Below are 23041 nucleotides of genomic sequence, written 5' to 3' on the forward strand. Positions count from 1 at the left end.
GTCTCGGTGACTGTTGGGAGGGCCGAGAGTATAATAATATCAGAGTGATTGCACCCATCTTATTTTTGAGTTCCACCCATATTGCCTCAGTGGATGAGCCCTTCAGCATGTCGTCTCTGAGCGTAGATGTAACGTTCTCCCTGATTAGTAATGCAACTCCTCTACCTCTTTTACCTTCTTCTCTATCTTGTTTTAAACAACAAAACCCTGGAACGTTGAGCAGCCAATCCTGTCCCTCTCTCAAGGAAGTCTCTGAAACAGCCACAACATCGTAGGCCCATATACTGATCCAGGCTCTAAGTTTATCTGCCTTACCTATAATACTCCTTGTGTTGAAGTAAACACACTTCAGCCCATTAGTACCATTCTGTTCATTTACACATCTCTGTCTGTCTTTTCTTTCTGATTTACTGGTCTTAACATCTACCGTCTCCTCAATCCCTCCACTTGCTGACTTGTTGCTCTGGTTCCCAGCCCCCTGCTACTCTAGTTTGAACCCTCCTGAGTAGCACTAGCGAACCTCCCTGTGAGGATATTGGTTCCTCTCCATTTTCGGTGCAACTCATCCCTCTTGTGCAGGTCACCCCTGCCCCAGAAAAGGTCCCAATGTTTCAAGAACCTGAAACCCTGGCCCCTGCACCAGATTCTTAGCCATGCATTCATCTGTCCTATCTTTCCATTCCTTGCCTCGATAGCATGTGGCACTGGTAGTAATCCAGAGATTACCACCCTCCAGGTCCTGATGTTCGGCCTCTTTGATTACCTTTGATTCTGATCGATTTTAATTTTACTAGGGCTCCTTGATGCTATGCTTATTCAAATACTGCATTGATAACAAGGGTGGTCACTGCCTGTCTCAAATTCAGTTTTTTTTGCCTATGTTTAGACCAAGACTGTAGTGAGAACTGGGGTTCCATTATCCTAATGTATAAGTACATCAGTGATTAGTGCTGCTTGATAGCACTGTTGACAAGACCTTCCATTACTCTTCGGCTGGTTGTGAGTAAATTGATGTAGTAATCATTGGCTGGATTGGATTTATCGTGCCTCCTGTATATTGGAATGACTGGGCACATTTCCACAATAAAGAGCAGATGTGCCAGTGTTGTGGTGCACTGGGATACTTCAGCTAGAGGTGTATCTAGTTCTTGAGTGATGGACTTCAGAATTACAACTGAGATGTTGTCAGTGCTTATAGTTTTGCTGTATTCAATGAGCTTATTTCACTTTACTTAAAGTGAATTCCATTGGAGGAAAACTGGCTTCCATATTGGTTAGAATTGGAGGCCCAGATAAATTATCCAATCTACACTTTTGGCTGAAGATGGTTGCCAACTGATTTTTCTCTATTCATTTCTGGGATGTGGGCGTTGCTGGCTGGGCCAGCATTTCTTGCCCATCCCTAGCTGCCCTTGAGAAGGTGGTGGTAAGCTGCCTTCTTGAACCATTGCAGTCTTCCTGCTGTGGGTTGACCCACAATGCTATTAGGGAGGGAATTCCAGGATTTTGACCCAGCGACAGTGAAGGAACGGTGATATATTTCCAAGTCAGGATGGTGAGTGACTTGAAGGGAACTTGGAGGTGGTGGTGTTCCCATACATCTGATGCCCTTGCCCTTCTAGATGGAAGTGGTCATGGGTTTGGAAGATGCTGTCTGAGGATCTTTGGTGAATTTCTGCAGGGCATCTTGTAGATAATGCACACTGCTGCTACTGAGCAACAGTGGTGGAGGGAGTGAATGCTTGTGGGTGTAGTGCCAATGAAGTGGGCTGCTTTGTCCTGGATGGTGTCAAGCTTCTTGAGTGTTGTTGGGACTGCACTCATCCAGGCAATTGGAGAGTATTCCATCCACTCCTGACATGTGCCTTGGAGATGTTGGACAAGCTTTGAGGAATCAGGAGGTGAGTTACTCACTGCAGTATTCCTAGCTTCTGGCCTGCTCTTATAGCTACTGTGTTTATGTGGTGAGTCCAGTTGAGTTTCTAGTCAATGATAACACCCAGGATGTTGAAAGTGGGGGATTCAATGATGGTAACACCATTGAATGTCAAGGGACGGTGATTAGTTTGTTTCTTATTGGTGATGGTCATAGCCTGGCATTTGTGTAGTATGAATGTCACTTGCCATTTGTCAGCCCAAGCTTGGATATCGTCCAGATCTTGGTGCATTTGAACATGGACTGCTTCAGTATCTGAGGAGTCATGAATGGTGCTGAACATTGTGCAAGCATTGGCGAACATCCCCACTTCTGACTTTATGATAGAGGGAAGGTCATTGATGAAGCAGCTGAAGATGGTTGGCCCTAGGACGCTACCCTGAGGAACTCCTGCAGAGATGTCCTGGAGCTGAGATGATTGACCTCCAACAACCACGACCATCTTCCTATGTGTCAGGTAAGAATCAACCATCGGAGAGTTTGCCCCCGATATCCACTGATTCAGTTTTGCTAGGGCTCCTTGATGCCACACTCAGTTGAATGCAGCCTTGATTTCAAGGGCTGTCACTCTCACCTCACCTCTGGAATTCAGCTCTTTTGTCCATATTTGAACCAAGGCTGTAACGAGGTCAGGAGCTGAGTGGCCATGGCAGAAGGCAAACTGGGCATCACTCAGCAGGTTATTGCTGAGCAGGTGCTGCTTGATGGTGCTGTTAATGCCATCTTCCATCCCTTTACTGATGATCGAGAGTAGACTGATGGGGCAGTAATTGGCCGGGTTGGATTTGTCCTGCTTTTTGTGTACAGGACATACATGGGCAACTTCCCACATTGTCAGGTAGGTACCAGTGTTGTAACTGTACTAGAACTGCTTGGCTAGGGGAGCAGCAAGTTCTGGAGCACAAGTCTTCAGTGTTATTGCCAGAATGTTGTCAGGGCTAACAGCCTTTGCAGTATCCAGTGCCTCCAACCATTTCTTGATATCACGTGGAGTAAATTGAATTGGCTGAAGACTGGTATCTGTAATGTTGGGGACCACTAGAGGAGGCTGAGATGGATCATCCACTCAGGACTTCTGGTTGAAGATTGCTGCGAATGCTTCAGCCTTATCATTTGCACTGATGTGCTACGCTCTTCCATCATTGAGAATGGGGATATTTGTGGAGCCTCCTCCTCCAGTGAGTTATTCAATTGTCCACCACCATTCACGACTGGATGTGGCAGGACTGCAGAGCTTAGATCTGATCCGTTGGTTGTGGAATCGCTTAGCTCTATCACTTGCTGTTTGGCGTGCAAGTAGTCCTGTTTGGTGGCTTCATCAGGTTGATACCTCATCTTCAGGTATGCCTGGTGCTGCTCCTGGCATGCCCTCCTGCACTCTGCATTGAACTAGGGTTGATCCCCTGGCTCGATGGTAATGGTCAAGTGGGGATATGCCAGGCCATGAGGTTACAGATTGTACTGGCGTATAATTCTGCTGCTATTGATGGCCCACAACGCCTGATGGATGCCCAGTCTTGAATTGCTAGATCTGTGTGAAGTCCGTCCCATTTAGCATAGTGATATTGCCACATAACATGATGGAAGTTATTCTCAATGTGAGGGCGGGACTTCGTCTCCACAAGGACTGTGCGATGGTCATTCTTATCGATCCTGTCATGGACAGATGCAACTGCAGCTGGCAGATTGGTAAGGATGAGGTCAAGTATGTTTTTGCCTCTTGTTGGTTCCCTTACCACCTGCCGCAGACCCAGTTTACCAGCAATGTCCTTTAGGACCCGACCAGCTCGATCAGTGGTACTGCTGCCGAGCCACTCTTGGGTGGTGGACATTGAAATCCCCCACGCAGAGTACATTTTGTGCCGTTGCTATCCTCAGTGCTTCCTCTAATTGTTGTTCAACATGGAGGAGTACTGATTCATCACCTGAGGGAGGACAGTATGTGGTCATCAGCAGGAGGTTTCCTTGCCCATGTTTAACCTGAAGCCATAAGAATTCATGGGGTCTGGAGTCAATGTTGAGGACTCCCAGAGCAACACCCTCCAACTGTATCCCACTGTGCCGCCACCTCTACTGGGCCTGTCCTGCCGGAGAGACAGGACATATCCAGGGATGGTGATGGTGGTGTCTGGGACATTGTCTGTAAGGTTTGATTCTGTGAGTATGACTATGTCAGGCTGTTGCTTAACTAGTCTGTGAGACAGTTCTCCCAATGTTGGCACTAACCCCCAAATGTTAATGAGGAGGATGTTGCAGGGTCGACAGGGCTGTTTCTGCCGTTGTTTTTTCCAGTGCCAAGGTCTGGTTTCATTTCTTTGAGGCTTTGTTGTGATTTGTACAACTGAGTGGCTTGCTAGGCCATTTCAGAGGGCAATTGAGACTCAACCCTATTGCTGTGGGTCTGAAGTCACATGTAGGCTAGACCAGGTGATGATGGCAGATTTCCTCCCCTGAAGGGCATTAGTGAACAGATGGGTTTTTCCGACAATCAGCAATGATTTCATGGAGATCAGTAGATTCTTAATTCCAGACTTTTTTTTTCCTCTAATTATTGAGTTCAAATTCCACCATCTGCCATGGGTGGGATTCGAACCCGGTTTCTGGATTAATAGTCGAGCAATAATACCACTAGGCCATTGCCTATCCCTGTAATTCTACATTTGCAATTCTACTTCTTACATTTACCAGACCCCATCTTCATTGAAGATAAGGATGTTTGTGGATTATGTTAGTTTATTAGTTGTTTAACTTCCATCAAGATTCACAAGTGGATGTGATGGGACTACAGAGCTTTGTCTGATCCATTGGTTGTGGAATCACTTTGCTCTATCACATCCTGCTTCCATTGGTTAACATCCATGTAGTCCAGAATATAGGTATGCCTGTTGCTACTCCTGGCATGGTCTCTTACTTTCACCATGGAACCGGGGTTGGTCCTGGGTTAATGGAATGGTGGAGTGAGGAATGTGCCAGGCCATGAGGTTACAGATTGCACTGGAACCGGAATATACCTTGGCTGCTACTCTACTGAAGATCCACAGTATCTCATGGACACCTGATATCGAGCTATGTTCCGAATTGATTCCATTTAGCACATTGATCATGCTATACAACAATATGGAATGTTTCCTCAGTGTGAAGATGAAATGACCCTTGATGGTCAGTCCAACCACTACTGTCATAGACAGATACATCTGAGGCAGTTAGGTTGAGAAAGACAAGACGGTGTTTCTCTCAGATTGATTCTCTCACCATCTATTATAGTATCAATCTGGTCACTGACCGTGGCCAGCTCAGTCAGTCACGGTGCAACTGAGCCACTTTGATGATATGGTTCCCTGTTCAGTTAATTCTGTGCCTTTGCTACTCTTCTAGGAGGTGTTCAACATACAAGGCGTTTTACCCTACACTGTACTGTACCAACAGAACTGAAATGTCTTCCAATTAAATATCGTGGAGACTGAAGCCATGTTTTCAATCCCTGCTCCAAACTCTGCCAACTCCATCCCTCTGCAACAGTCTAAGATTATGCCATTCTGTTTGCAAACTTGCTGAAATATTTAGGCAAGAGAAAGACTTCTAACTATATATTTGATTTGATTTATTATTATCACATACCGAGATACAGTGAAAAGCATTGCTTTGCATGCTATATGGGCAGATCGTACCATACAAACTGCATCAGGTAGCAGAACAGAGTGCAGAATAAGGTGATGCAGCTGCAGAAAAAGTGCAGAGAGACATCAACATTAACATTTGAGAAGTCCATTCAATAGCCAGATAACAGCAGGGAAGATGCTATTCTTAAATCTGTTCATATGTGTATTCAAACTTTCATATCTTCTGCCTGATGGAACAGGGTGAAAGAGAGTATAATGGGTGGTGGTGGGGTGGGGGGTCTTTGATTACATTGGTCACTTTCCTGAGGCACTAGGAAGTATAGGTGGAATCAATGGATGGAAGCTGATTTGCACGATGGACTGGACTATGTTCATGACTCTGTAGTTTCTTGTGGTCTTGGGTACAAGCTATCACTAGACCACCTATTTTTACTACCATAACATCATCAGACTTTGCCTAGCTCAGCTCATTAGCTGCTGAAACTTCATTTATACCTTTGTACTTCTAGACTAACTGCTCCAATATATCCCCAGCTAGTTTCCCACATTTTATCTGCCATTAACCTGAGGTCATTCAAATCTCCTGTTCTGTTCACCTACAGCCTACGTGCTTGTTGACGTGCATTAGCTTCTGGTAAAGCAATATCAATTTACAACTCCTTGTTAAAAATTACCTAATTTTAAAACTATTCATGGCCTCACTTATCTCTCTTATCTCCTCCAGTACCATAGCTTTCTGAGATATCTGCCCTCCTCTAATTCGGGTCTCTCGAGCATCCCCAATTTTACTCGTTCCATATTAGTGGTCATGCCTTCAACTATCTTGGTTCCAAGCTCTAATATAATCTCCAAAAATGTCTTCACTTCCCAACCTCACTCTCCTCCATTAAGACACTCCTTGCAACCCACTTGTTTCACCAAGCTTTCGGTAATCTGACCAAATAACTCTTATGTGGTTCAGTATCATATTATGTTTTATAATGCTGTTGTGAAATGCCCTAGCCTATTTTGGCATATTGACACTGTTGTATAAATACAAACTGTTGCATATCGGCTGAGAGACAACAATAGATTATAGTTAGGAGGAGGTTTCCTTATCCAGGTTTGACCTACTGCCATGAGACTTCACAGGGTCCAGAATCATTGCTGAGAACACTCAGGATTTCGCCTGCCTGACCAAATACCATTATGTCATCTCTACTGGTGGATCGGTCCCGCCACTGGTAAAGGACGTACCTACGGACAGTGATGATGGTTTGCAGGACACTGGCTGTATGACTTGATCATGTGATGATATGACTACATGAGGCCAATCTGTGGGAAGCTCTCCCAGATTTGGCACAAATCCCAATGTTACTGAGATGTCTCTGCAGATTGTTGATTCGTCACAATGCTGGGTAGTCAGTTTAGTTTTGTTTGACTTCATTGTAGCAGTTAGATACAACCAAGTGCCTTGCTAGGCAAATTCAAGGATCAAATAAGAGTATCACGCTAGCTAGTCTATGGGACAGCTCTTCCACATTTACCACAATTCTCCAGATGTTTGAGAAGAGACTGTACAGGATCGAATGGGTTGCATGTGGTTTTTGTGCTTCACTTTTACGGTCATCAAACGACAATAGCTTCATACTTTTATTGAGCACCAATCAGCTTTGTAGATGTTATACATTCCACAGATATCTGCCCATTTTTGAAAAGAAAAAATTCATACCATGTGCTAAAAGTTGTAAAACTCTCAGTTTGAAGATATATAATACCTCGAATGCAAAACAGTCTGTGTTTGAAGAAAATATTCACCTTCTATTCTGTGACTCCTTAATTCTATTGTAAAGCTGATATTGTGTACACTTCTTTGTGATTTGGAAGGTCTCTTGGTCAGACACAACTTGCTGGTAGACAACTGATGGGCTCTCCATCTCTCCACTGACAAAGGATATTTTAGTTCCGGGGTTAAATGTGAACACATATACAGCAATGGATTAACATGATCTTAAATTCTTCAGAACAAACACCAGATACAATCATGCATTGAATGAACAATGCTTAATAAATAATTCACCCAGTTTCTCTTCAAATTAGCTTGTAAAAACAAACTCAAATATTGTAGCTGTGAGTAAACCCTTCAACATTGAGAAACAGAAAAATACATTTTCAGTACAAGTTTTCAATATAAACAAATGACAAAAACATTCCTCTCACACCCTGAACATGGCTTGCTCTTTATTTGAAGAAGTTGTTAAAATTAATTAGCCAGCTTGTTTTCAAATCATTTGGAAAAGCAAAGAAATCCAAAAAGTCCTGCTGAAATACTAGGTGGAAAAGCTGCAAGTTATATGCTGGTGCATGCGTAGAAATTATGTAAATGTGCACTTAGTCTTTGTGTCCTAAAATATGGCAGCTTTCATGAATTGATAGAATTTTTTGAGGAATTTATCAACTTCAAGCTGAGGTTTTTAAGATGGGTTGAGGCCCATAAGTAAACATCTTAATGGTAATACTCAAAAGAGACAAGTTTAGTTTTAAATATTATAACAGAACCTATGTTCAGTTAAGGAAGTAAAAAGGCACACATAAATATTGTCATTAAGTATTTTGAGTGATTTTATTGCTTCCCTTTTCCTTACTTTATTAATAATAACTTCTGCTGATTTGGCAGTATGGATTCTCCTGAGAGCTAAGAAAGCAAAGGGGAAAGTTATTTGAGGCTTTTGGCAGAGTAGTTAGAGAATAACCATTTCCACTGACAGGAGGCTCATTGAACTTGAAGACACAGAGTAAAGATAATTGGCAAAAGGTAGGGGAAGGGAAGGTTATTTCTTTATATGTAGCGATTTACAATTATTTGGAATGCACTAACTGGAAGGGCAGGGAAACTAGAATAAAGAGTCACTTTCAAAAGGGAATTAAAAATGTACATTAAAAACCTGCAGGTTATGAGGACAGAACCAGGGTGAGTGTGTGCATGCGCGCGCATGAATGAGCGAGTAGGCAGCCAGGGAATGAGAGACTACCTGGATAGTTCTTTCAAACAGCGCTATGGGCTGAGTGGACTCTTTTTTACACAGCTTGTTTTCTTCCGTAAATTTTTCTATAATTCTTTGGTAGCTTTTTCTTGACAGTTTCCGACCTGTTAAATTTGATATTATCTGCCTACCAGCTCTGATTTACTGCTCTTCAGATTGGGCAAAGATCAATAAAGTGTGGCACAACAATGTGACACATGCAGATATATCATTTTTAATGTACAAGATTTGTATACATCCGAAAGACAGAATTAGGATTATGATTCTCCTGTTCAGAATGATATCAGAGTTAAAGTAGTTAAATTACAAGGATAGATAATATAGACTAGATTTAATGAATGGTATCGAAGTAAAACATGAATGTTGTTTCTCTCTCCACAGAACCTGCTAGACTTGCTGAGTATTTCAAATTTCTAACATTTAGAATATTTTGTTTTTGTAAAGACTAGACTTGTATTTCCCTTAGTGTAGAAGATTAAGCATTGATCTAATTGAGATTTGACAAAAGAAGCTATTAGGAAAGATATAGAAATTATTTCCTGTTGAACGAGAGTTGAGAATGAGCAAGTAAAAACATAAATTAGAGACAGAGCATTCAGACGGTGATGCCAGGAAGCTGTTGAGGCTGGAGGTTAAGTAAAATTAACAAAACTGAGATTGATAGGTTTCTGCTAAACAATGATATTAATACTAATGTAACTAAGACAGGAAAACAGAGTTAAAGTACAGAATAACCTAATCTAATAGAATGCTAGAACAGGTGTGAGGAACTGACTGGTCTAATCCTGATCCTGTGTTCTAGTTTTATTTTTCAGTAAGCTCCACAACAGGGCAATGTTATTTACAATCATCAAGTTTCTGTAAAGATAAATGTGTGCTGTTGCATTTTATTAAGAAGAATAAGGCAGCCACATTTTCTTTGTTAATTAAGTTTCTAAATTGGGTACAGAAACAAAGAGATCCAAGATACAGATACACAAATCACCAGAAGTAGCAACACAGATTAATAAGACCATAAAAAGGCAACAAATCACAGTGATTCATTTCTAAAGGAATGGAACAGTAGAGAACTTATGTTAAGTGGATACAAACCAGGTTAGATCACACTTGGAGTACAACACAGAGTTCTAGTGCTAAGTTTACAAACAGGATATTTAAATCAGATGCAGAAAAAGATGCAAGGATGAAACTAGAACTGAGAGGTGATATCAGCCAGGAAATACTGAACGGGTTAGGGCTCATTTCCACAGAAAAGAGATGGCTAAGGAGTTGTCTTTAAGATAACGAAAGGGTTTGATAGGGTGGATATAGAAATACTTTCACTGTGAGGAAGACCAAAAATAGGATCCCTAATGGGAAGATCATCACTGATCAATGCAATAGAGAATTTGTAAGAAACTTATTTACTCACAGCATGATGAGAATGTGGAATAACGGAAACAAATGGAAGAGATGTATTTAAAGGGAGAAAGGATAGAAGGATCTTGTTGATTAGGTTGAAATGAAAATGAGTGGGAATGTGCTTGTGTGGAACTTAAATAGCAAATGGACCGACTGACCTGTTTCTACATTGTAAATGCTACATAATTATTGATACTGTTCCAGAAAAAAGTGTATCTAACTCCCATTAGGTTTGCTTCTGAATAAGTCCCTTCAGATTTTATGCAATGTAACAAGGAAAGGCTGCAGGCTGCATTAAAAGTAAATTGCACTTATTCAGTTGAGCACTGCTGTACATACCTAGTATCTCCACTCCCACATTACCCCTTCGTGAGTCAAGCAGATTCTCCATGTTACTTGTGTACATTGCCTACTACTAAGCGATCTAAGGAATAGCATTGGCAAACAGCTTCGTGGCCAACTGCATAGGTGATGATGCAGGGAGCAGGAGCATTTAACTGCCTCCCTGACTGTATTAATCTCCCCCTTCCCAAATATAAAAGATATCCATTATTGAGCTTGGTCCAACTTTTAACCTTTTTCAGTATACAGTCTGCGGGACTGTCTCAAAGCAGCACACATACTAATGAGACAATCAGTTTTCTTATTTAGTTATGTTTTAGTGCCAGGAAGGAGTGGGAGAGGATGGAAGGGGCTTGTTAATTAATATGAAATTGGCTTTATCTGACAACGTAGGAAGATATATCAACAAGTAATGCGAACAGAGGGTAAAATTTCCTTACTTAAAAATTCAAATTGGAATTGTTTAAAGCACTCGTAGCCTATTCCTCTGTGTGTTACTTAAATAGATTAATGACTAATGCAGATATGACACAGGAATATCCACAACAGGCTTTAAGCATTTGGTGAACTTCACCTATGGGACATTTTACCTTTTCCAAATTGAAGATTTGAACAAGCAAACTCCCAGCAGCTTTATTCTGTTTAAAATAAAATAAAATCTGAATGAATAAAGTCAACTGCAGAGGAGTGAGTCACTGGGGTGTCATCCTGCACCATTCTAAACTCTGCCGGCCCCTTCACTTTCACTGGTTTGCTTCCTACAGCAGTCAAGTACAGATGTCGCTACAGATCCCCTCACTAAGCTGCTCAAGTTTTGCAAATCATATGATCCCCACCGACCTGACATGTTAACCAACACAGGCGTTTCTCACCAGGACTCAAAACATTTTAAATTTAAATAAACACATGTTTTAAAATACATCACACAGAGCACAGCACATGTTGGCTGTATCCAGAGCCAATTGCTGTACCAACTGTTAACTTCATATGCGGCCTGGCAGAGACAGGCTCAGCATCAAGACAGGACAGGGAGGTTTGGTGGGGGAGGAAAATGGGGAGTAGAAGCATCAGGACTCGGTGCTGATCCCCTAGCCTTTCTGCACAAGTTGGCAACTACAGCCAACTCTGTAGCTGCATCAAATACAGAAGTCCCGCTATCTGTATCTGCTACTAACCCTGATGCACCTGCATCAGTCCCAGAGGTCTCTGATGCTGAGTTGCTCTGGACTCCAGATTTTCAGAGACAGCACCTGCAGTCACCTGTTTTTTCCTTGGCGGCACCAAACCCCCACTTGAATGACCGTCAACTTGATGAGAGTGTGCAATTCCAGTAGAAGAGGCCAGTTTTTCACGCTGACCAATTATCTGAGTGAGCATAGAGCACTGGGCTTCTATGAGACTTTGAAATCCCTCAGCCATGGTTGCCTGCAAGCGCTCTCCAAGAGAATTGAAGCCTGCCTTGACAGCTTCTTGGAGTTTTGACCCCAAAACTTCTATAGCAGCAGAATGAGCATTCATGATTGATGACCCGACTGTGTCCAAGGCTTGAGTTAGTGAGGTCTCCACTGCAGATGCCACTGGTGTTGCAACGTGCTCAATAGCAGACTGCAATGCGCACAACCGTTGGTCCAACATAACCATGCCATCTTCCACTGTTGTGTGTATAGAGGCAAGTGACTGTTCAACGCTGAATTCATGTTCTAACAGTCTCCGTTTGAAGGCAGGCCCACTTAGATCTGTATCTGCATCTGCCTCAATTGGAGGGCCCAGCATATGGGGCCTCCACCCTTCAAAGGATGATCTCTCATCATCTACCAATATTGGTCCCCCGTCCTCACTAATGTTCAGTGACTCACCCAGTTCCTCCTCATCCTCAACACTACCACCTCCTCCAGTGGGTGTATCTATGCTGGTGCCTGCTTCAGCTTGAGGCGATGATATTTGGTACTTAGGTGTACGGTGCTGTTTTGCAGCAGTAATTGATGATCCACTTGTTTCTCCTTGATCTGTGAAGAGATACAAAATGGCAGAGTATGAGTACATAGGCTCACACTCTGCAGATTCATTACAAACTGTTGGATGCCCTCATACAAAGTCTTGTACAGACATATTAGTGTTACACCTTGTAATGATCATAAACCTTTTTATTAATAAATCTACAAACACACTCACCACTGAGTCTTGACATGACACTGAGATCCATTGTATCAAGGCCTTCAAAGCTTTCTTTCCCAAAAAGAAGGATCATATCATTCTCGAACTCCGTCAATGTTTTGATGTCTGGCCTGCCACCACACGATAATTGACGAGCTCTTCTGTTATAAGCCAGTTTTTCCTTTAAAGGTAAAAACAGAGGAGATTAGAACAGACTGATTCGGACCACACATTTCTGCATTTCCAACATACATTATCCGCCACATGGCGTGCATAATGCTATTACATTCATTTTGAATACATGACACATTCTTGCTAACATTCTGTGTTGCCTGTAAAGCGTGTGTGCATGTACCTTTAATAAAAGCGATAGTCTTGCTTCGGGTTTCCCTGCAGTCTCCAGCAAATAAGATTTTATCACCAGGGCACTGCTGAGAACAACCCCAGAGAAAAATCAAAGGGGCATTAAACTACAGGGAGCTATTGAAGTAAACAGCATAGATGCACTTAACGAGAATCTTGACAAATACGTGACAGTACTAGAAGGATAGGATGACTTTTTTTTACAAATTTGTCCTTGAAATGTCAGCTGAGGCAAGGCCAATATTTATTGCCTACTGCTAATTACGCTTGTGGACATAAAAAAAGACATGGACCAATCAGTCTCGCTGTGCTACACGTTGTTGGGTAGTTATATTTCTTTACATACGTACTTGGCCAGGATTTAATAAAAGGTTGTTAACTGGGTGGGGCAGTTGCAGGCATGGTGGGCACGTGTTGAATACATCCAACCAGAATCTATCACAGTCATGCTTTACAAAACTTAGAGCTTCAAGTAGAGGGCGTGGTTCCAAAGACTTTGGATTCATTGAAAAGGCAGTTGGGTAGGGACATTGGTGTGGGGCAAAAGGAAGGATAGGTCGATGGTTCCTCAGGTTGGATAGTCTTAACGCAGGCTGGTGGTCTTACTTTGGTGCTTTTCTTCAAGTCGTGGACCTTCTTTCGCACCTCTTCCCAGGTCCTGCGAGTCCCAGACACGGCGTTGACTTTCTCCATGACGAAGAGCCAAGCTTGGCGGCGGCTTTGCATGGTGGGAGGCTGACCTCCCTCACCGAAGATGTCCCCCCGCTTCTCCATGACGGAATCGATCAGCACACGCAGGTCACGGTCCTTGAAGCGGGCTTTGCGGATCCGTCGGTCTGGCATTTTCTGGAAGGGTGGCGCGCTCCACAGCTGGTTCCTCATCTTCACCGCTCCACACTGTCCAAGGGGCGGCAATTCCACCCACGATTTTCGTGGGTTAAAAAAAACATGCGTTAAAATCCAGTCATATTTTCGTTCGGAAGAGCAATGTCAGCAGCTGGCAGCGCCGCTCCGCACAGACCGTGCCAGTAAACTACAACTCCCAGCGGGCATAAGGCATCACTTTTCGAGCAAAGCCGTATTGGAGATGTAGTTTCCCCATTTTTGCCCATGCAATAGTGGGATTATCACTAGAGGGAAGTCGGACTACAACATCCAGAGTTCCCTGCAACAGGGATGAGGGCTCCCTGAGACAGCGCGCAGGCGTACTCGGGGTGGCCTACCTGCAGGCGGTGGTTCTGTTGCCCATCGCCCTTTCATCATTTTTACTTTTGAGAGACCGAGGCTTTGGGAAAAGGGACAAGGCCCGCGAAGGGCTAGCGAGCAATCAGCGGGAAATACACCAGAGACACTTCAGCATGGAACTTGCACGATTAGGCGAAGGAGGTTGGTTGTGAGTGAGATGCTGGGCTGAGGGGCAGGGTCGGTCGTTGGAGGATGAGATGAGCTCGGCGCTGGCTGCTGGACCAGGCACGGGACCTAGGTCAGCCGCCATTTTCTCCTAGTGGGGCAGGCCCAGCAACCAGAGTGAAGCCTCTGAGTGGTGGTCAGGTATGCTTCAGTCATGTGAAGGAACGCACTACCTGTCGTTGAATTTAATCTGCACCTAACGTAGAAGGCAGGTACTGATTCCTATACGATACATTGAGAGATTCAAGAGGATACAGCATCAGAAGGAGACCATTCGGCCCACTCCGCCCATACTACCTGTTTGGAAGAATTGTCATGAATAGAAAATGCCCCCAGGCCTGTTTTTATGCTTGTAAGTAACAAACTCTCGACTATCTATCCAGCTCACTTTCAAAACTTTCTATGGAGTCAGCTTTCACTGACTTTTCACTAAAGTGTTACAAATTTTGACACCATTGAGTGAATTGTGTTTCTGGCCTGTCCTCTACATGCTACAAGCATGTGAATTAGAAACGAGTGGGCTGTTCGGCTGCTAAAATATGTTTTACCATTTGATTAAAATCATAGCTGATCAGATCTGTGTTCAAAATATTGAATGATCCTGCTCCCACTCTTCAAACTCCACTTTTCCAACAACTAGGAAGAAAGTCTCCTGTCTGACATGGGAGAGTTTGTATGTTCTTATGTGGGGACCTTCATCACCCCTTATCAAGTACCTTTTTAAAATCAAAGTGCACGACATCTACAGGCTCTCCCTTTCTATCCAAATTATTTCCTCAAAGTTCAAATGAATCAGTGAAGCAAAAGTTCCCAATGTCAAACGATGTTGATTGTGCCTGAACAAAAACCAGTTACTGGAAAAGCCCAGCTGGTCTGGCAGCATCTGTGTAGAAAAATCCGTTAACATTTCAGGTCTGGTGATCCTCAGAAGGATTGATCCCTGACCCAAACCGTTAACTCTGATTTTTTCTTCACAGATGCTGCCAGACCTGAGCTTTTCCAGCAACTTCTGTTTTTTTTTGTTCCCGATTTACAGCATCTGCAGTTCTTTCGGTTTTGACTCCACCTGAAGTGCCCTGCTCAAACCTAATTTATAATAGATTATAACATCATCATTCTAAATCCTTTTCCTGACTCTCCTATACTGAAATATTTAAGTATTGCTGAAAAAAGGCATTTTGACAAAGCTTTTTGTTTTGCACTCATCACGATGATTTGCAAGTATATGTTAAGAGGAAAACCAACATTCCTACTGTATGAGAGGAGAGTGCAAATAGATAAATAGTGATTGGCAAATAGACTTTGGTATAGAGGTGCTGTCCTGGATCAGCTAATGATGATTGACAGTTAAGAGCTGTTATGGCACAGTGGTAATGCCCCAACCCCTGAACCAGGAGGCTTAGGTTCAAGTCCTACCTGTTCCAAAAGTGTGTAATAGCACTTCTGTATAGGTTGATTAGAAAACCACTGATAATTGACAGTGAACTGCCAGGCTTTATTTAAATTTTAAACCAGGCATGTTCACTCTGGTCAAGGAATTGGTGTGAGAAATGAACTGGCATGAGCTAGTATTTTGTGTAAAATACAAACATAGTGCTGCAGAAGGCAGTGGACATTGTCAATCTGGGCTTCAGTAAGGCATTTGATAAGGTGTCATATGGTAGACTGGTGAGATTGGATCACATGGAATCCAGGGAGAGCTAGCCATTTGGATATAAAATTGGCTTGAAGGTAGGCAACAGAAGGTGGTGGAGGGTTGCTCTTCAGACTGGAGGCATGTGGCACACCACTGGTCACAAGGGTAAGTGCTGGATCCACTGCTTTTTGTCATCTATATAAATGATTTGGATGTGAATATAAGTGGAATAGTTAGTAAGTCTGCAGATGACACCAAAATTGGTGGTGCAGTGGACAGTGAAGGAGGTTACCACAGAGTATAACAGGACCATGATCCAATGGGTCGAGGAGTGGCAGATGGAGTTTAATTTAGATAAATGTAATGTGGTGCATTTTGGGCAGGCAAATCAGGGTAGGACTTGTACACTTAATGGTAGGGTCCTGGAGAGTGTTGCCGAACAAAGACGTTGGAGTGACAGCTCATAGTTCCTTGAAGGTGGAGTCCTAAGCAGATGGGTAATGAAGAAAATGTTTGGTATGCTTGCCTTTATTGGAGTTGGGAAGTCATGTTATGGCTGTACAGGACATTGGTTAGGCCACTTTTGGAATACTCTGTTCAATTCTGGCCTCCCTGCCATGGAGGTCATAGGTTTAAGGTGAAAGGGGGAAAGACTTGAGGGACCTCAGGGGCAACTTTTGCATGCAGACGGTAGTGCATGTATGGGATGAGCTGCGAAGAAAGTGGTGGCTGGTACAATTACAACATTTAAAAGGCATCTGGATGGTTACATGAATAGGAAGGGTTTAGAGGATATGGGCCAAATGCTGGCAATGGAACTAGATGAATTTAGGCTACCTGGTTGGCATGGGCAAGTTGGAGCAAGGATCTGTTTCTGTGCTGTACATTTCTGTGACTCTAAACTCAGTAGGTGTGGAAGTTGCTGGGAAGAGCAACAGTGAACCTTTCGAGTTTAGTATGACTCCCCTTCAGAACAGTTGCTGCCAGAGTTTCTTGAGCATTTTCTATTTTTATTTGATTTCCAGCATTTTGCTTCTATTTGAGTGGTTGTCACATGTTTTGTTGAGCTGAAACCCATGCAGTGCATGTTATGTTAAACGTAGGAGCATAGAAATTAGGAGCAGGAGTAGGCAATTCAGCCCTTCAAACCTGCTGTGCCATTTAACATTGTGGCTGATCTTGAGTTCTCTGTCTTCGAAGAACAGGGTTCTGTGTTAATATATGTAGCTTTCAGCACATACAAATGTGCCACATTGCACACCAACAATGCTAATTGGTTGTTGGTGTAATTCTTCTCACTTTGAATTAACCAAAAAATGGCCAGTTATGAAATCACATCTCACATCGGACATGAGCAATTAGGGGTGAGCAATAAATAGTGGTCTGGCCAGCGATGTCCACATCCCATGAATAAATATGGAAAAATAAAGTGTGAAACTGCTAAGTTCATTTGCACAAACGTTTGTGATACCTTACCCTAGCACGGCAATCTGAATAGTGTGAACACTTTTCGGGATCACAAGTAACGTCCGTAGCGTTGCTAATGTGTGTGTGGTATACAGCAAGAAATGTGCAACAAACAAGTTACAACCAGATTGTGCTTCAGAATACAGCCAATGAAACTGCTTGAACTATTGTCACCTTTTTTTTTGTAGGGAAAAGGCCACAGCCAATTTGCAGACAGTAAATATCCACAACTGGTAATAAGTCAATGAGACACAAATATTTGGATAATAGCTTTTATTGAAAATTGAACATGGATGATAATCATCTCCACCTTCCTCTATCTTAACTTCACCAACCTCCTTGCCTACTAATTGGTAGGACAAATAGACAGAGATCATGGGCCATGTCAGCACCAACACCACAAGAAAAAAGTATGATTTAGGTTCTGCAAGCAGGCATGGGGAGCTGGGAAATAAATTGAAAAGCAGGGACCTCCATAGGTGGTGATCTGAAGATTACTCCAAGTGCTAGCTAGATCAGGACTAGGAGAATACAGAATGACCGCATGGCTGAGGGATGATATAAGAGGGACCGATTTTAGATTCTTGAAGCATTGATTTCCTTCAATAACTAGGTTAATGTATACCTCCATGCCATTTTCCCATGCTATCCCCTTTTCCTTGATTTTTATAGTTGGAAATCTATCATTTGTTTTCTTGGAGGTGCTCAATGACACAGACCTGTGGGGAAGAAAATTACTAAATACCTACTCCTATTCTGGGACTGTGCCTTGGTTATCGACTGACTGACACCCCATGCCCCACCCTGCAACCAAAGGAAACCTCCTTGCTTCGACTTTGTTGCACCCTGTGAGAATTTTGTACTTTAGTTGAGATCACCGCACATTCTTCTAAGCTCAGTGAATACTGGCCCTAGTCTCTTCAGTTGCTCCTCACAGGACAATCCTGCCAGCCCAGAATCAGTCTGATTCAGAAACTCTGCGACACTCCTATTTCAAGTATAACCTTCCTTAGATAAGGAGGGTACATCTGCACACAGTGCTCCATGTGCGGTCTCAACCAGGCTCCATACAAGTGCAGCATCATATCTTTAGTAAAAACCAAAAGAACTGCGGATGCTGTAAATCAGGAACAAAAACAAAGTTGCTGGAAAAGATCCGCAGGTCTGGCAGCATCTGTGGAGGAGAAAACAGAGTTAACGTTTTGGGTCCGGTGACCCTTCCTCAGAACTCATATCTTTAGTCTTGTACGCAAAGCATCTTGCAATAAAGGCCTCTGCAGAATGCATATTATTAGAGATGTGTATTTCTTCTATTGTTAACTGTGAAAGGCTTGGTTTTAGTGCTACAGCTGCATTCATCTAGTTTAGCATTTCTTTTCAGTATTTGTCAAATAATATGCGTACCATTAACTCAACCCAAGGAACCAGTACAGTCACAGTGGGCTGACAGGCCTCTTTCTGTGCTGTATCATGGTAACAATACGTCTTTCCATAATACACTAAAGATGCATCTGCCTATTTCCAATCAGAGGGAATGCAACAATCATAAATGACTTTTCATGTTGCACTGTAACTGCACCTTTTTTCTTCAACAGAGGTGTTAAGTTGTAGCCTGTATGGGAGAGTGTAATTGTAGCATGGCAAATTTACATTGGAAAATTCCATTCTAGATGTTGTTGAAGTATATCAAATATTAAACAAGGTCACTGCATATAACCTTGAAATAGAGACAAGTTTACATTGTCAAGTAAATTGTCAACCCTTGTCAAGTTGCCAAGCTATTAATTAACACTGATTTTACATGAATCTTGCACTTGATCTCAATGCTGTAACTGTAAAAGTTAAAGGCAAAGTTGCCATAGTCCTATTGGACCACAGGGCTGCTCTCCCATCAGAGGTGACTGGTGGTGGTTTAACATGAGGAGAGGTTGTAAAGGAGAATCCTACAAGGTAACCTTCATGGGGTCAGTTATTTCCATTGCCTGGATTGCTGGTTTGCAATGCAGAGTAATGCCAACAGCATGGGTTCAGTTCTGGCTGAGGTTACCATGAGGGACTCTGAGTGTAATGCCATGGCAGATGCATTTTGTAAGTGCTGTACTAACTTGTAACACAGCCTTTTTCACACTTATCAATTGATTATATATAAAACAGTAAATTAGAGGTACAGATAATGGAGTGAGGAAAGTAGCTGGAAAACTGCCAATGAAAAGCCAATAAGGATTCATGAAATAACCAATCCTGAATGTTAATTATGGCTTGGCGTCTATTTAAAAAGAAATCTGATTACTGGGCATTTTCTACTTCTTTCTAAGTAACTGAAATTTCTTCATATGTTTAAAGCAAGTTTGGAAGGTGGATGATGTTATGCAGCTCTGTTAAATCCATCGATTATGCAGGTATTTCTGCTGCATTATAGGAGTTGCGTTCTTGTGTGATGTCATGCTGTAGAAAATCATGTTATAGGGAAATCACTACAGAAAATCGCTATACCCGTACAACAGAAAGTTCATGTTACCCAAACAGCATCCACTCTTCAATCGCATTACAGCCAATTTGCATTAACAAAACATATGTTATACAAATACTTTATTTGTCTTTTCGAAATCTTAATTAGCTTTTTTGCTTTTGGGATATAATCAAAAATCTGTTTACATTTGACATTCTTGTCTTCATTAAATTAACTGAAGTTAACGAGTATATGTGGTGTGCACATTTTTCCAGGATGCTGCAGTAGCATCCTGTCACCTAATTGCCAGAACATTTTCTCTTAAGGTTTTAAAGCTTTTTTGTTTGTCAAAAGACAATATAAACAAGAAGTCTCATTTCTGAAGCTTTATTCAGGTGAGATTTATATTGTGTATTTCAAAGAGGCAGCGAGAGAGAAAACACCACTCTACTTCAAGTGTGACAGAGTGGACTGATCACACAGTATTGCGGCTTTTTGATGTTCTGTTATAAACAATCTTCTTTGTTTCTCAGTGGGAAAGTCCAAATTGTGTTTCTGTCAATAACAATATTTTAAGGTGTGTATTTTTGAAACTGATTTAAGTACAAAGAAGACAATGAATTTAAATAGGTTTTCAATGAATATTTAACATAAAAGCCATTCATTTTTACTATAGAAAGTGTTAAGCTGTGGTGGTGGGAAAGAGAATTCCGAGGAAATAATGTCTTCTCAGCCCAATTTAAGTACTTTTTTTCTTCTATTTTCCTGCCCATGTGAATATATTCAATTTTAAAATTTTCTCAGGCCATAGGCTCTGATTTAGCATCACCTCTATGTTCTTAATAGATAAATCTAGGTATCTTAATCATTGCTACATTTTACTGTCTCATAATTGGCCATGCACATGCCTGGAATGTGTGACCACACACACTTCTGGAGATGTTCCATAAACATGAGATTTGCAACCAGACCCTGCCTTAACCGCAACTGCCCCCCAGTTCCAGACCAATTATTACTGTCTAATTACCACCTACGCTGTACCTCATTCTGATGACAGGCAGACTTTAGGAATCAATGAACTAAACCCTGCATTTTTTCCTTTTAGGTCTACTAAATGGCATGCTTCTCCTTACTATGGATTTAGTAAAGTCACGATCGTCCCAGTGAACCATAGGACTGCTTTCTTATTAGAGAGACGACTGGTGGTGTTTAACCTGAGAGTCGTCACATCCTCTGGCAAAGACGTGAGATTGCAAAGCTTGGAACTTCGTGGTCACCTCAGCTGGAGCAGGAATGAACCTGTGCTGTTGGCATCACTCTGCAAAGCAAACTAGCTGTTCAGCTATGCTCCAGAAATGGAACGTGTGTAAGAGATAGTAGGAACTGGGTCTAGGCCCGAAACGTCAGCTTTCCTGCTCCTCTGCTGCTCGGCCTGCTGTGTTCATCCAGCTCTACACCTTGTTATCTATGTAACGTGTGTGATGCAGGTTGACCCTCCCAATGTATTTTGAGGGATTGCAGCTTTGTCGGAGGTACTGCATTTCAGGTGAAATTTCAAAAAGTCTGGTTACCAAAGAGACACATACATGATTTTTTTTTTTTTAAAAAAAGAAAAATTCAAACTTCCAGTTAGCTGAACTAATTTATGATTTAATATATTTAAGATGTAAGATTTAAAGACATTTACTGTAACATACAGGCTAAAAAGGACCTGATGAAACTTAAATTTTGTAGGCAACTTGTACTTAACTTTAAACACAACAGAAAGAAAAAACACTTGTATTTTTTTACTTTCCTTTTAAAGAGATGTTTAATTCTCCCAGAATCAGTCCAAAATGAATCTTGGTCCCAAATGTTTACTTCTGATGTTTGTTTTACTTCTCTGCCTGGAAACTTTCAACTTTAATGCACACTATCATAATGCAAATCTTTCTGGAGACTTCTCCCTCTAGCTGAAGCTAGGCAAATCTTTCAGTCTTGTTTCAATTCTCCAAAAACTTGCTGTTTACAACTTTGAGATTGCAATCCGGCACAGTCAACCATAGGGATGAAAGCCTATAAACCTGTTATCATAGTGACTGTCTTTCTATTTTTCTACTGTTCCATCACCATGAAATGGGCTTTGTAACCAGATAGAGAGTGTTGGAGTCTATCTTCAAAGCAAATAGACAATTTAAAGCACATCTCTTTACAACCTGATGTTTTCAACACTTTTCTGGAATACTGGGGACTGTAAGCATGTGGTCTGCATCCATAATTTCCAAGCATAATCACCTCACACCACCTTCCCAATAAAATATGGGTGCCCTTTAGTTTCTAATACACAAACCACCCAAACTTGATATCCAGTAGATTTTAGAGCAGGTTACATGAACTCCATTCATTTTAGGAGTATCTTAAGCTGTGCAATATTATAGTGAATTATTGATTGTTGCATGACTGCTTGAAGCACTAAGTTATAGGTTACAAAAGACTTGTAGTTTAACTAATATGATCTAATGTTCTAAGTACAAATTTTATGGTGCTTTGTCTTGGTATAGTGATTAAGGCCCAGTGTCAAGTCTGAATGTACATTGTTTTCTCATTGGTTTCCAGTAAGTTAATCAGGTGTGCCATGTAAACATTTGTGGCCACAAAACAAGCCAGGGGCTTAAAATTCTGCAGTGATTTAAAATATCTTCTGACTTCCCAGAACTTGTCCACTGTCTACAAGTTGTAAGACAGGAAGGTGATGGAGCAATTTACACTTGCCTGCTTGAGTGTTGTTCCAATAGTACTCTAGTTCAGCACTCTTCAGGACAAAGCAGTTTGCTTGTCCGGCACCTAGTCCATCAACATAAACACTCTGGGTTAATGTTCTGGGGACGTGGATTTTCAAGTTTTAGCATGGTAGATGGTCAAAATTTGAATTCAATAAAAATATGAATTTTTAAAAGCTAGCCTGATGGCAACTGTGTAACCACTGTCGATTGTTTTTTTTAAGTCTGGTTTATTAATGTCCTTTGATGGCAGATATCCTTTCCTGCTTAGCTGGTCTGGCCTACATGTGACTCCCGACCCACAGCAATGTGGCTGATTCTTAACTAGCTTCTGAAATGGTCTAGTGAGACCCTTAGTTCAAGGGCAATTAAGAACAGGCAAAATTGCTGGCCCAGACAGCAACATCCACAGCCTGTGAATTAATTCAAACAAGCGCTGCAGTTGGCAAATAGGGGCAGCGGTGCATATCCTATTCAAAGG

General features: G+C 41.9%; 1 protein-coding gene and 1 long non-coding RNA gene across 3 annotated transcripts; one reads left to right on the forward strand and one right to left on the reverse strand.

Annotated features, from left to right (window-relative positions):
• Nucleotides 1-7175: 7175 nt before the first annotated feature.
• On the reverse strand, nucleotides 7176-13721 carry LOC109928498. 2 transcript variants are annotated; one of them, XM_020528449.2, is made up of 3 exons: nucleotides 13446-13721; nucleotides 12495-12657; nucleotides 7176-12328 (listed from the first exon to the last, which is right to left on the reverse strand). In XM_020528449.2, the coding sequence occupies exons 1-3, from the start codon at nucleotides 13719-13721 to the stop codon at nucleotides 11493-11495; spliced, it is 1275 nt and encodes a 424-aa protein (XP_020384038.1). In that variant the 3' UTR covers nucleotides 7176-11492. The 2 variants fall into 2 exon arrangements, with proteins under 2 accessions (XP_020384038.1, XP_048464881.1); XM_048608924.1 differs by having other exon boundaries at nucleotides 7176-12376.
• Nucleotides 13722-13836: 115 nt separating this feature from the next.
• On the forward strand, nucleotides 13837-22740 carry LOC125485574. Its single transcript, XR_007264283.1, has 2 exons — nucleotides 13837-14601; nucleotides 20907-22740. It is a non-coding gene; the product is annotated as an uncharacterized LOC125485574 (long non-coding RNA).
• The last annotated feature ends 301 nt before the right edge of the window (nucleotides 22741-23041 follow it).

This window comes from Rhincodon typus, chromosome 20 (assembly GCF_021869965.1).
Source record: "Rhincodon typus isolate 14 chromosome 20, sRhiTyp1.1, whole genome shotgun sequence".
NCBI classification, from domain to species: domain Eukaryota; kingdom Metazoa; phylum Chordata; class Chondrichthyes; order Orectolobiformes; family Rhincodontidae; genus Rhincodon; species Rhincodon typus.

Coding starts and splice junctions, on each gene's coding strand:
- LOC109928498 (XM_048608924.1), bottom strand. CDS start 13,721: ATGAGGAACCAGCTGTGGAGCGCGCCACCCTTCCAGAAAATGCCAGAC. Junction 12,658..13,445: donor ACTTGAAGAAAAGCACCAAA/GTAAGACCACCA, acceptor TTACCTTTAAAG/GAAAAACTGGCTTATAACAG. Junction 12,377..12,494: donor TGTCATGTCAAGACTCAGTG/GTGAGTGTGTTT, acceptor ATGAATCTGCAG/AGTGTGAGCCTATGTACTCA.